Raw genomic sequence first — 13,197 nt, forward strand, 5'->3', positions numbered from 1 at the left:
GCTGCGTTCGCTTCACGGACGGGGAGAGGGCTTTGTGAAATCCTGGGGTGGTCCTGCGGATCGTGTGAACCTACCAATAAGAAACAGGAGCAGGAGTCAGCCCATTCCCCCCCCCCTCCCCCGTCAATGCAGCGGTGATTCTACTGTGTGAGGGCCGATTGCGAGGGGGACGGCGATTTCTGAGTGCTTCTTTTTTCTCTCTCTCTGCGGTAGATACCCAATGGCACTGGGGAACCTCGCAGACTTGGAGGAGTTGGAACCGATGCCGAACAGACCGGATCCATTGACACTTTACCACGAGGTACACAGCTCCCCTTTTCTTACTCCTTTGTAGAATGCAGGCCTCATCGGCTGGGCCCAGGATTCACTGCCCCCGTCCCTAGTTGCTCCCCCCTTGAGACGGTGGGGGCTAACTGCCTTCTTGAACCGCTGCAGTCCAGGTGCTGTGGGTAGACCCACAATGCGTTAAAACAAGGGCCGTTATTTGGCTCCATAAAAAGAAATAAGTGAAAGGAAGAAAAGGATAAATGGGGCCCCCGGTAATTTCCTCACCTTCGCTCGGGAGGACTCCGGTTCACCTCCCACCTGCTCCAGAGGTATTTAATAATATCTCTGAACAGATCGCTGAGAAAATTAGTTTAATGAAAAAATCCCACAAATCCGGACTACCCATTCAGGGCCCTCTTGTGGTGCAGTGGTAGAATCCCTCCCCCTGGACCAAGAGGACCTGAGGTTTGGATACAGAACTGGCTCAAAGGTAGAAGACAGAGGGTGGTGGTGGAGCGTTGTTTTTCAGACTGGAGGCCTGTGACCAGTGGAGTGCCACAAGGATCGGTGCTGGGTCCTCTACTTTTTGTCATTTACATAAATGATTTGGATGTGAGGTACAGTTAGTAAGTTTGCAGATGACACCAACATTGGAGGTGGAGTGGACAGCGAAGAGGGTTACCTCAGATTACAACAGGATCTGGACCAGATGGGCCAATGGGCTGAGAAGCGGCAGATAGAGTTTAATTCAGATAAATGTGAGGTGCTGCATTTTGGGAAAGCAAATCTTATACACTTAATGGTAAGGTCCTAAGGGGTGTTGCTGAACAAAGAGACCTTGGAGTGCAGGTTCATAGCTCCTTGAAAGTGGAGTCGCAGGTAGATAGGATAGTGAAGAAGGCATTTGGTATACTTTCCTTTATTGGTCAGAGTATTGAGTACAGGAGTTGGGAGGTCATGTTGCGGCTGTACAGGACATTGGTTAGGCCACTGTTGGAATATTGTGTGCAATTCTGGTCTCCTTCCTATCGGAAAGATGTTGTGAAACTTGGAAGGGTTCAGAAAAGATTTACAAGGATGTTGCCAAGGTTGGAGGATCTGAGCTACAGGGAGAGGCTGGGGCTGTTTTCCCTGGAGCGTCAGAGGCTGAGGGGTGACCTTATAGAGGTTTACAAAATTGAGGGGCATGGATAGGATAAATAGGCAAAGTCTTTTCCCTGGGGTGGGGGAGTCCAGAACTAGAGGGGCATAGATTTAGGGTGAATGGGGAAAGATATAAAAGAGACCTGAGGGGCAACGTTTTCACACAGAGGGTGGTACGTGTATGGAATGAGCTGCCAGAGGAAGTGGTGGAGGCTGGTACAATGACAACATTTAAGAGGCATTCGGATGGGTATATGAATAGGAAGGGTTTGGAGGGATATGGGCCGGGTGCTGGCAGGTGGGACTAGATTGGGTTGGGATATTTGGTCGGCACGGACAGGGTGGACCGAAGGGTCCATCTGTACATCCCTATGACTGTATAAGTCCCACCTCCTCTCGTGGTGTGAAATGAGAAAAAAGGAACAGGAGACGATGAGGGAGGGAATTCCAGGATGTTCACCCAGTGATTTACCAATCCACCGATGGGAACTGAGTTGCACTGTCCCTGCTCTGCAGAAGGGCATTTGTTGTTCTATGATAGGTACAGCACCAGGTTGGACAGAGAGTAAAGCTCCCTCTACACTGGTTACTTCTCACTGTACCTGTAAACCTCCAGTTCTTTGTTTGTTTGGTTTCGTTTCCTCATCTTGTTTCTTGTTACACAGGCCATTTCCTCAGCAAAGCAGCATTACAATAACGAGCACGTCTACCCCTACGTCTACTTGGCCAGCTACTTCTGTCGCAACAAGAATGTGAAGGATGCTCTAGCCTCCTGGGGCGATGCAGCCACAGTCATCCAGGAGTGAGTCCATCGCTGCCTGTCCTCTTCGGTACAGAGGAGCTCTCCTCCACCTGCTTTTCTGCTAATAGTCACCACAGCATGTTTTACCATCATCACCTCCCCCCCCCACCCCCACCCCGAAAGGGCAGGCGCGATCTTGGTTTGATGTCTCATCAGAAGGGCAGCACCTCCCACAGCGATCGCTCCCTCAGCACTGACCCTCCGACAGTGCCCGCTCCCTCAGCACTGACCCTCCGACAGTGCCCACTCCCTCAGCACTGACCCTCCGACAGTGCCCACTCTCTCAGCACTGATCCTCCAACAGTGCCCGCTCACTCAGCACTGACACTCCAACAGTGCCCGCTCCCTCAGCACTGACACTCCGACAGCGTCCACTCCGACAGTGCTCACTCCCTCCGCGCTGACCCTCGGACAGTGCCCACTCCCACAGCGCTGACCCTCTGACATTGCCCGCTCCCTCAGCACTGACCCTCGGACAGTGTGGGCACTCCCTCAGCGCTGACCCTCAGACATGCGGCACTCCCTCAGCGCTGATCCTCGGACAGTGCCCGCTACCTCAGCACTGACCCTCCGACAGTGCCCACTCCCTCATCACTCACGCTCCGACAGTGCTCGATCCTTCAGCGCTGACCCTCTGACAGTACCCACTCCCTCAGCACTGGCCATCTGACAGTGTCCGCTCCCTCAGCACTGACCCTCCGACAGTGCCCGCTCCCTCAGCACTGACCCTCCGACAGGGCCCACTCCCTCGGCACTGACCCTTCGACAGTGCTCACTCCCTCAGCACTGACCCTCCGACAGTGCCCACTCCCACAGTGCTGACCATCCGATAGTGCCCACCCCCTCAGCACTGACCCTCCGACAGTGTGGTGCTCCCTCAGCGCTGACCCTCGGACAGTGTGGATGCTCTGTAAGCGCTGACACTCCGACAGTGCGGCGCTCCCTCAGCACAGATCCTCCGACAGTGCGGGCGCTCCCTCAGCACTGACCCTGGGCAGTGCGGGCGCTCCCTCAGCGCTGACCCTAGGACAGTGCGGGCTCTCCCTCAGCGCTGACCCTCTGACAGTGTGGCCGCTCCCTCAGCGCTGACCCTCGGGTACAGTGTGGTCTTTTTCAGCGCTGACCCTTGGACAGTGCCGCGCTCCCTCAGCGCTGACCTTCGGATAGTGCGGCACTCCTTCAGCGCTGACCCTCGGACAGTGTGGCGCTCCCTCAGCGCTGACCCTCAGACAATGCGGGGCTCCCTCAGCACTGACTCTCGGACAATACCCGGTCTGTCTCAGCCAGGTTTCTAACGCTGTTCCCTTCATTTCCTCTCTGTTGTCTGTGTCTCCCTCCCTTTCTCAGTTATAATTATTGCAGGGAGGATGAGGAAATTTACAAGGAGTTCTTTGACATAGCGAACGACATCATTCCCAATCTCATCAAGGAGATGGCCAGCATGGCTGAAAGCTCGGAGGACCGAGGGGATGGCGAGAGTGCTGCTGAGGTATACCTGCAGAATCGTGCTGTGCAGCGTTTCCCTGTGCGTGTTTTGCCATGACCTGACCGATCTGTCGTGCCTTTCCTGCTCAGGTCAGCAGCTGTTGGCCAGCATCACTCTCCCTGGAGCTGTGAGCAAAAGCCCACAGAAATCTCAGGGCTGCCAGGACACAAGCCCATTGCTGTGGGTCTGGAGTTACGTGAAGACCAGCCTTCTCAGCTCGGCCGATTTCCCTCCCACATGGAGGTGGTGTGTCAACCTCATGGGTTTTTCAGAACAGCTGATGATAGTTTGAGGATATTCCCTTGTGGCCACTGGGTAACTATCGGAGGACAGCCCGACATGGTTCCCATTCTCCAGGAAGGCGGGAAACATAAATGCAGGGAATTACCGAGTCTCACATCACCGGGAGGAGAGCTGCTGCTGACCTTTTCGAAGGGGAGCATTAAGTCTCCACATAGAGCGACAAGCTCTGATCAGGGACATTGTCAGAGAGAGGTTAGGTCTTGAACTTTCCAGGGAGGGTGACCAAGCTGGAGGGGGGGGGTTCAGGAGAGATTTACCAGCACGCTGTCAGGTATGGAAGGGTTGAGTTACAGGGAGAGGCTGGGAGATTTCTTGCTGGAGTGCAGGAGGTTGAGAGGTTTATAAAATGAACAGGAGATTCGACGTTTCGGGCATAAGCCCTTCTTCCCAAGGATTCTCCTGCTCCTTGGATGCTGCCTGACCTGCTGCGCTTTTCCAGCAACACATTTTCAGCTCTGATCTCCAACATCTGCAGTCCTCACTTTCTCCTCGAAGGTTTATAAAACCATGAGGGGCCTGGATAGGGTTAATGGGAGGTGTCTGTTCCCCAGGGTGGGGGATTACAAGACACGTTTTTAAGGTGAGAGGGGAGAGATTTAAAAAAGACCTGAGGGGCAAATCTTTTACCCAGAGGGTGGTCTGTGTGTGGAGTGAACTTCCTGAGGGAGTGGTGGGTGGGGGTACATTTGGATAAGGACCTGGATAGGAAAGGGTTGGAGGGAGATGGGCCAGGAGCAGGCAGCTGGGACTAGTTTAGTTTGGGGTTAGGGTCGGCACAGGCTGGTTGGGCCGAAGGGTCTGTTTCTGAGCTGTTTGACTATGGCCCTGAGGTGACCTGGTTTGTGGATGAGAATGGGGGGGGGGGGAGCTGATGTTGTTTATGTGGATATTAGCAAAGCCTTTGATAAGGCCCCACGTGGGAGACTGATAAAGAAGGTTAAGCACATGGAGTCCGGGATAAGTTTGGCCAGCTGGTTTAGTGGCAGGAGGCAGAGGGGGGGGTGCTGGAGCAGACTGTGTGACCGGAGGCTGGTGTCCAGTGGTGTTACCACAGGGATCAGTGCTAGGTCCCCTATGACTCAGTGGTGGGGAGAATGTGGCTGGGGTGATGATGGGTATGTCTGTGGATGATTGGCTGGGGAGCAGACAGTGAGGAGAAAGGTCTTTGGTTGCAGGAAGGTATAGATGAACTGGTCATGTGGGCAGGTCAGCGGCAGATTGGAGTTTGACCCTGGTAAGTGGGACATGGTGCCGTTTGGGCGAAGTAACAACATGAGGGAGTCCTGAGTGAATGGCGGGACACGTGGAAGCTCATAGGGATTTGGGACGCTTGTCCACAGATCCCTGAAGGCAGCTGGACAGGTTAGGAGTGTAGTTAAGGAGGTGTGTGGGACCCTTGCCTTTCTCAGCCTTGGCACAGACTGTAAGAGCAGAGGGAGGTTATGTCCGAGCTGTCCAGGCCTCAGCTGGAGGACAGTGTGCAGTTCCAGTCTCTGCTCTCCAGGAGGGCGGTGGGATGCAGAGGGAGATTCACCAGGATACTGCCCGGGATGGAGCAGTTCAGTGACAGAGAGGGGCTGGGTCAGCTCGGGCTGCTCCCCTTAGAGCGGGGAAGGCTGAGGGGGCTTCCTGAGAGAGGGGTATAAGATTATGAGGGGCATGGGCTGGGTGGACAGGAAGCTGCTGTTCCCCTCAGTTATGGGGGCGGGGTGGGGCATCATTTTAAGGTGAAAGGCAGGAGGGGCAGGGAGGATTTGAGGAAAGGTTGTTTCACTCAGAGGGTGGGGGGGGTGCAATGTTCAGCCTGAGGGGGGGGGGGGGCGCGAGGTTAAGGTGGGAAACTTTTAAAATGGACTCGGATGAGCTCTGGAAATGTCCAAGCATCCAAGGCCATGGGTGTGGTGCAGGAAAGTGGGGCGAGAGTAGGTTTTGTCAGCGTAGACTAGATAGGACCAAGGGTCTGCACAGAGAGCAGTTTTCAGTGATGGCTTTGATGAGTTGAATTGAAACCTCACCAGCTGCTGTGTTTGAAACCCTGGCCCCAGTCTCTCAGTCCCGGGTTCCTGCTTTACTGAGCCAGTGACATTCCCACCCTCAGCCCCAGGCCCCTTGCTCCCAGCAGCAGTCAGTTCCCCAGCGAGAGGGAGAGGGCCAGAGCTCACGATAGTTGAATCCTCCACAGCACATCCCCCGGCTTTGTCACCTTTCTCTTTCCTTCTGTCCTCCTCACAGGGATTGACCTTTAAACAATGCAGTTTGAGTTCAGAGTTTCACTGCCTCCTCTCTCACAGTCCTCCATCTCTCCATGTGTTCCTCCCTCGACAGGAGATCCCCTTCTCTCGACCTGTCTGTCTGCTTCACTCTTATTCCTGTCTGTCTCTGTCTATCTGTCTCTGAGAATCTCTGGCACCACCCTTGCTACTCTGTTCTCTCTCTCTCTCTCTCTCTCCCCCTCTCTCCCCCTCCACTCTCTCCCCCTCCACTCTCTCCCCCTCCACTCTCTCCCCCTCTCTCCCCCTCCACTCTCTCCCCCTCCACTCTCTCCCCCTCCACTCTCTCCCCCTCCACTCTCTCCCCCTCCACTCTCCCCCTCCACACTCTCCCCCCCCCACACTCTCCCCCCCACACTCTCCCCCCCCACACTCTCTCCCCCACACTCTCTCCCCCCCACACTCTCTCCCCCCCACACTCTCTCCCCCACACTCTCTCCCCCCCACACTCTCTCCCCCCCACACTCTCTCTCCCCCCCACACGCTCTCCCCCCCCACGCTCTCCCCCCCCACGCTCTCCCCCCCACGCTCTCCCCCCCCACACTTTCCTCCCCCCCACACTCTCCCCCCCACACTCTCCCCCCCACACTCTCCCCCCCCCCACACTCTCCCCCCCCCACACTCTCCCCCCCCCACACTCCCCCCCCCACACTCTCCCCCCCCACACTCTCCCCCCCCCCACACTCTCCCCCCCCCCACACTCTCCCCCCCCCCCACACTCTCCCCCCCCCACACTCTCCCCCCCCCCCCACACTCTCCCCCTCCACACTCTCCCCACTCCCCCCTTGCCCCCCCCCGGGTTGAAGAGGGAGGAGTTACTGACAGGAGGTGTTGTCCCTGCAGGTTGCCCAAGGCCAGGCGGTAGGCAGCACAGCCCTGCAGGACCCGGACAGCTTCGCTCAGCTGCTGCGTTTCTATGATGGCATCTGTAAGTGGGAGGAGGGCAGCTCCACCCCGGTCCTTCACGTCGGCTGGGCCACCTTCCTCGTGCAGTCCATCAGCAAGTTCGATGGACAGGTAACCACCGACTGTCCCAGGGTCAGCGCTGAGGGAGTGGGCACTGTCCCAGGGTCAGCGCTGAGGGAGTGGGCACTGTCCCAGGGTCAGTGCTGAGGGAGTGGGCACTGTCCCAGGGTCAGCGCTGAGGGAGTGGGCACTGTCCCAGGGTCAGCGCTGAGGGAGTGGGCACTGTCGGGGGGGTTAGTGCCGAGGGAGTGGGCACTGTCGGAGGGTCAGTGCTCAGGGCATGGGCACTGTCAGAGGGTCAGCTCTGAAGGAGTGGGCACTGTGTGAGGGTCAGCGCTGAGGGAGTGGGCACTGTCAGAGGGTCAGCGCTGAGGGAGCGGGCATTGTGGGAGGGTCAGCGCTGAGGGAGTGGGCACTGTCAGAGGGTCAGCGCTGAGGGAGCGGGCATTGTGGGAGGGTCAGCGCTGAGGGAGTGGGCACTGTTGGAGGGTCGGTGGTGAGGGAATGGGCTCTGTCAGAGAGTCAGTGCTGAGGGAGTGGGCTCTGTCGGAGGGTCAGTGCTGAGGGAGTGGGCACTGTCGGAGAGTCAGTGCTGAGGGCGTGGGCACTGTCGGAGAGTCAGTGCTGTGGGAATGGGCACTGTCGGATGGTCAGCGCCGAGGTAGTGGGCACTGTCGGAGGGTCAGCGCTGAGGGAGCGAACACTGTCGGAGGGTCGGTGCTGAGGGAGTGCTGCACTGTCGGAGGGTCAGTGCTGAGGGAGTGGGCACTGTCAGAGAGTCAGTGCTGAGGGAGGGGGCATTGTGGGATGGTCAGTGCTGAGGGAGGGGGCACTGTGGGATGGTCAGTGCTGAGGTGGGGGCACTGTGGGAGGGTCAGTGCTGAGGGAGTGGGCACTGTGGGAGGGTCAGTGCTGAGGGAGTGGGCACTGTGGGAGGGTCAGTGCTGAGGGAGCGGGCACTGTGGGAGGGTCAGTGCTGAGGGAGTGGGCACTGTGGGAGGGTCAGTGGGATCGTTGCCTCAGTGCTGTCTCCTGAGCCGCTGTGCCCTCACTGTAGGTGCGTCACAAGGTGACGATCATTGTGAAAGAGGCCGAGCCCACCGAGGACGATGACCAGCACAGTGATGATTCCCGTGACGCTCGGAGGCGTGGTCCCCGCCGGGAGTCCAAGGCTGAGGAGCCCCCTCCCATGAAGAAATTCCTGTCCGAGAAGATTGTGGAGCGTCGGCGTTCGGCCCCCAGCCAGCGGAGTGTCCCCCCTCCTGTGCCAGCTGCCCCCACGCCTGCCCCTGCCCCTGCCCCTGCCCCAGGGGGTGCCTGTGTCACCTTCCACAGTGAGAAGATGAAAGGCATGAAGGAGCTGCTGACTGCTCTGAAGATCAACTCCAGTGCCATCAAACTGCAGCTCACTGCCCAGTCCCAGGTTCAGCTGAAGAAGCTCAAACTCAGCTCAGCCAGCGACTACACCCTGTCCTTCATGAAGAGGCAACGCAAGTCACTGTAGGCAGCCGGGAGGAGGGGCGGGGGGGGGGGGGGGGGGGGGAAAGGAGGGTGAGATAGTGGGGCAGGAGGGTGAGGGGGTGAGCGGGCAGAGAGAATCAGTGATGGTCCAGTTCTGCTGCTGATGGAGATATGGCCGTCCTCCCGGACAGTGTCTGAGTCTCAGCCTCTGAGATGGGGCAGTGGTCACCGCCCGTCCCCCCCACCCCCCACAGCGAGCAGTCTGTCTCTGTCTCTGTCCCCCCCCCCACAGTGAGCAGACTGTCTCTGTCTCTGTCCCCCCCCCCCACAGTGAGCAGTCTGTCTCTGTCTCTATCCCCCCCCCACAGTGAGCAGACTGTCTCTGTCTCTGTCCCCCCCCCACAGTGAGCAGTCTGTCTGTGTGTGTGTGTGTCCCCACAGTGAGCAGTCTGTCTCTGTGTGTCCCCCTCCCCCACAATGAGCAGTCTGTCTCTGTGTGTCCCCCCCCACAGTGAGCAGTCTGTCTCTGTGTCCCCCCCCCACAGTGAGCAGTCTGTCTCTGTCTCCCCCCCCACAGTGAGCAGTCTGTCTCTGTCTTCCCCCCCCCCATAGTGAGCAGTCTGTCTCTGTGTGTCCCCCTCCCTCACAGTGAGCAGTCTGTCTCTGTGTCCCCCCCCACAGTGAGCAGTCTGTCTCTGTCCCCCCCCCACAGTGAGCAGTCTGTCTCTGTCTCCCCCCTCCACAGTGAGCAGTCTGTCTCTGCGTCTCCCCCCCCCGCACAGTGAGCAGTCTGTCTGTGTCCCTCCCCCCACAGTGAGCAGTCTGTCTCTGTGTCCCCCCCCACAGTGAGCAGTCTGTCTCTGTCCCCCCCCCCACAGTGAGCAGTCTGTCTCTGTGTCCCCCCCCCACAGTGAGCAGTCTGTCTCTGTCCCCCCCCCACAGTGAGCAGTCTGTCTCTGTCCCCCCCCCACAGTGAGCAGTCTGTCTCCCCCCCCCCACAGTGAGCAGTCTGTCTCTGTCTCTGTGCCCCCCCCCCCACAGTGAGCAGTCTGTCTCTGTCCCCCCCCACAGTGAGCAGTCTGTCCCTGTGTGTCCCCCCCCCACAATGAGCAGTCTGTCTCTGTCTCTGTGTCTCCCCCCCCACAGTGAGCAGTCTGTCTCTGTTTCTCCCCCCCCCCCCACCGTGAGCAGTCTGTCTCTGTCTCTGTCTCCCCCCCCCACAGTGAGCAGTCTCTCTCTGTCTCCCCCCCCCACAGTGAGCAGTCTGTCTCTGTGTCCCCCCCCCACAGTGAGCAGTCTCTCTCTGTCTCCCCCTTCCACCGTGAGCAGTCTGTCTCTGTCTCTGTGTCCCCCCCCCACAGTGAGCAGTCTCTCTCTGTCTCCCCCCCCCACAGTGAGCAGTCTCTCTCTGTCTCCCCCCCCCCACAGTGAGCAGTCTGTCTCTGTGTCCCCCCCCCACAGTGAGCAGTCTCTCTCTGTCTCCCCCCCCCCACAGTGAGCAGTCTCTCTCTGTCTCCCCCCCCCCCCACAGTGAGCAGTCTCTCTCTGTCTCCCCCCCCCCCACAGTGAGCAGTCTCTCTCTGTCTCCCCCCCCCCACAGTGAGCTGACGACACGGTGTATGAACTCTCTGCCCACAGTGAAATCCCAGTGTGATGGGGGATTGTGATTCTGTGAAGGTTAGGGTGAACATTGGACACCTAGCATCGCGCTCCGAGCGCTCGGGGATGTCCTGTCCACCCTGTCACTGAGGCTTCTTCACATCAGTGGGCTCTCTCTGGGACTGATCTGTTCACATCTGGGACTGATTTTGTTCACATCAGTGGGCTCTCTCTGGGACTGATCTGTTCACATCAGTGGGCTCTCTCTGGGACTGATCTGAACTTTGTGATTTTCTGCTCTGCTCATGAACAGTATTTTGTACAATAGAATTTTTTTTTATGAAGAAAGACGTGGTGTGTTTTAGGTCGTGTGTGCTGCCCCCTGCCCAGTCTGACAGTTGGTCACTCCCACGCCTCTGATCATGACAGGGTGCGCAGGGTCACTGTGGGATCTCGCTGTGCATGGCTGGCAAGGGGCGATTCTGCAAGACCTGCTCTGGGACTTGCCAACGCAGGCTGAGATCTCTCCTGGCCAGCAAGGAGCCTGAAAGGGCAAACGCAGAGGGAATGCTCGCTTGGGTCAGATATTACAGAGTCACACACCAACCCGTCCATGCTGACCCAGATATCCCCAACCCAATCTAGTCCCACCTGCCAGCACCCGGCCCATATCCCTCCAAACCCTTCCTATTCATATACCCATCCAGATGCCTCTTAAATGTTGTCATTGTACCAGCCTCCACCACTTCCTCTGGCAGCTCATTCCATACACACACCACCCTCTGGGGGAAAAGGTTTCCCCTCAGGTCCCTTTTATATCTTTCCCCTCTCACCTTAAATCTGTGCCCCTCTAGTTCTGGACTCCCCCACCCCAGGGAAAAGACTTTGTCTATTTATCCTATCCATGCCCCTCATAATTTTATAAACCTCTATAAGGTCACCCCTCAGCCTCCGACGCTCCAGGGAAAACAGCCCCAGCCTGTTCCGCCTCTCCCTGTAGCTCAGATCCTCCAACCCTGGCAACATCCTTGTAAATCTTTCCTGAACCATTTCAAGTTTCACAACATCTTTCCGATAGGAAGGAGACCAGAATTGCACACAATATTCCAACAGTGGCCTAACCAATGTCCTGTACAGCTGCAACATGACCCCCCCAACTCCTGTACTCAATACTCTGACCAAGAAAGGAAAGCATACCAAACACCGTCTTCACGATCCTATCTATCTGCGACTCCACTTTCAGGGCACAATGAGCCTTCACTCCTGAGTCTCTCTGTGTTTGCCCACACTCTCCAGCACCATTAACTGTGCCAGCAAAAAACAAGAGAGCTGCGAATGCTGGAAAATCGGACACAAACAGCAATTGTTGGAAAAGCTCAGCAGGTCTGGCAGCATCCATGGAGAGAAATCGGAATTAACTCCCTTTCTGCAGAAGAGTCATCAAACCTAAAATGTTGACTCCGATTTCTCTCCATGGATGCTGCCAGACCTGCTGAGCTTTTCCAGCAATCTTTGTGAGTGTGTGTGTGTGTGTGTTATTAACTGTGTGTAAGTCCTTCATTGGTTTATCTTGCCGTCATGCAACCTGTCGTGGTTTTCTGTGAGTTGCCATCTCTCTGTGTGCCCCTGTTGGCTGCTGCGTTATGAGAGAGAGGGTTGGCGTGAAGTGCTGTAGGTTCAGGGTCGGGGGGCGTGTGAGTGGACCCCCAGCACGGCGAGAGCTGGAGGAGCAGACGTATCACTAAGCAGCTTGTGGTGGGACTGGGTTCAACCTGGAGGTGTCACACTTAGACAGAGAGAGAGAGAGAGACAGAGAGAGTGTGGGACTTTGTCACTGGGCACATTGCTGCGCAGGACAGGAACAGGAACAGTGTGTGAGAGTCGAGATATTGCAGGCACGATGTTCGAGTGATTGGGAGCCCTGCGATTCTCGGTGCCTGGAGTGGAGGAGAATCCAAGGAAGAAATCCTGGGGAGGAGGCGAGGGATTGCCTGGGCGGAGATTTCCCCTGCACATGATGAACAGTGTGTTTTACGATGTCCCTGAGATGGAGCTGGTCATCTCTGACAAGAACCCCATGGATGAGTTTGAGTTGATCCAGCGAATTGGCAGTGGAACATACGGTGATGTGTTTAAGGTTGGCTTTGCTTTATCATTGTTAAAACGCAGCGCTGAGCGAATAGAGAAGTCAGAAGCTCTCTCTCTCTCTCTCTCTCTGTCCCCCTCTCTCTCTCGTTCTCACTCTTGTTTCCGTTTGTACCTCACTTCTGTTCCTTTTCTAACCGATACAGATCTTATCATGTTTACACAGTGCCATCTCTAACCCTTCAAATCTGCAGGGTCTTGGCACATGTTTGTGAGTGTTCCTGGGTGAAGGGATGAGTTTGTTAATCAGATTTATTAGTAACAGTATGTTCCAGGTTAGTGTAGTTCAGTTTGTAAACCTCTCTCTTGCTCTCTCTCTTTTTATCTCTCTATTTCGGTTTCTTTTGCTGTTTCTGTCCTCTCTCTCTCCTCCTCCTCCTCTCTCTGCCCTTTGCCATTTCTCACACACTTTCCCCCCCCCTCACCCTTGTCAGTTTGAGGATCTGAACCCCACCTTCCAGGCTGACCCTCCATGGTGTCAGTGCTGAAAGAACGCCGCACTCTATGGTGGAATAGCCAGGGAGCGTATGGGATGGAGGTGGGGGGGCCTTTTGGACCCACCCTGCTGTTTGACAGGGTCACCGCTGACCTGACCCCTCACCCTACCCTGGGTAACCTTTCACTCCAGCTGCCTCCCCCCCCCACCCATCTCACTCTCAAAGCTGTTCATAGATGTTGTCCCCACCTCCTCCTCAGGAAGGCTGTTCCAGAAACTCAAACCATCTGAGGGGACCAAATTCCCGTCTCCCCATTTT

The 13,197-nt window shown here is 56.8% G+C and overlaps 2 protein-coding genes across 5 annotated transcripts in view; both read left to right on the plus strand.

The window, feature by feature from the left end:
* The window catches only part of men1 (multiple endocrine neoplasia I), a 31,670-nt gene extending 22,929 nt beyond the window's left edge, over positions 1–8,741 (plus strand). Inside the window, exons 6-10 of the mRNA XM_060855387.1 lie at positions 214–301; positions 2,076–2,212; positions 3,560–3,701; positions 7,115–7,288; positions 8,295–8,741. Of these exons, the coding sequence (XP_060711370.1) occupies positions 214–301; positions 2,076–2,212; positions 3,560–3,701; positions 7,115–7,288; positions 8,295–8,741 (988 nt within the window). The remainder of the gene's footprint in view (positions 1–213; positions 302–2,075; positions 2,213–3,559; positions 3,702–7,114; positions 7,289–8,294) is intronic.
* A 3,336-nt stretch (positions 8,742–12,077) lies between these two features.
* map4k2 (mitogen-activated protein kinase kinase kinase kinase 2) overlaps positions 12,078–13,197 on the plus strand; it is an 81,251-nt gene continuing 80,131 nt past the window's right edge. For 3 of the 4 annotated variants that reach the window (XM_060855810.1, XM_060855811.1, XM_060855812.1), the window contains exon 1: positions 12,078–12,434. In XM_060855810.1, coding sequence (XP_060711793.1) covers positions 12,312–12,434 — 123 coding nt within the window. In that variant the 5' untranslated portion in view covers positions 12,078–12,311. The remainder of the gene's footprint in view (positions 12,435–13,197) is intronic. The other variant, XM_060855813.1, reaches the window with a different exon arrangement.

This window comes from Hemiscyllium ocellatum, chromosome 46 (genome assembly GCF_020745735.1).
Source record: "Hemiscyllium ocellatum isolate sHemOce1 chromosome 46, sHemOce1.pat.X.cur, whole genome shotgun sequence".
NCBI lineage: Eukaryota > Metazoa > Chordata > Chondrichthyes > Orectolobiformes > Hemiscylliidae > Hemiscyllium > Hemiscyllium ocellatum.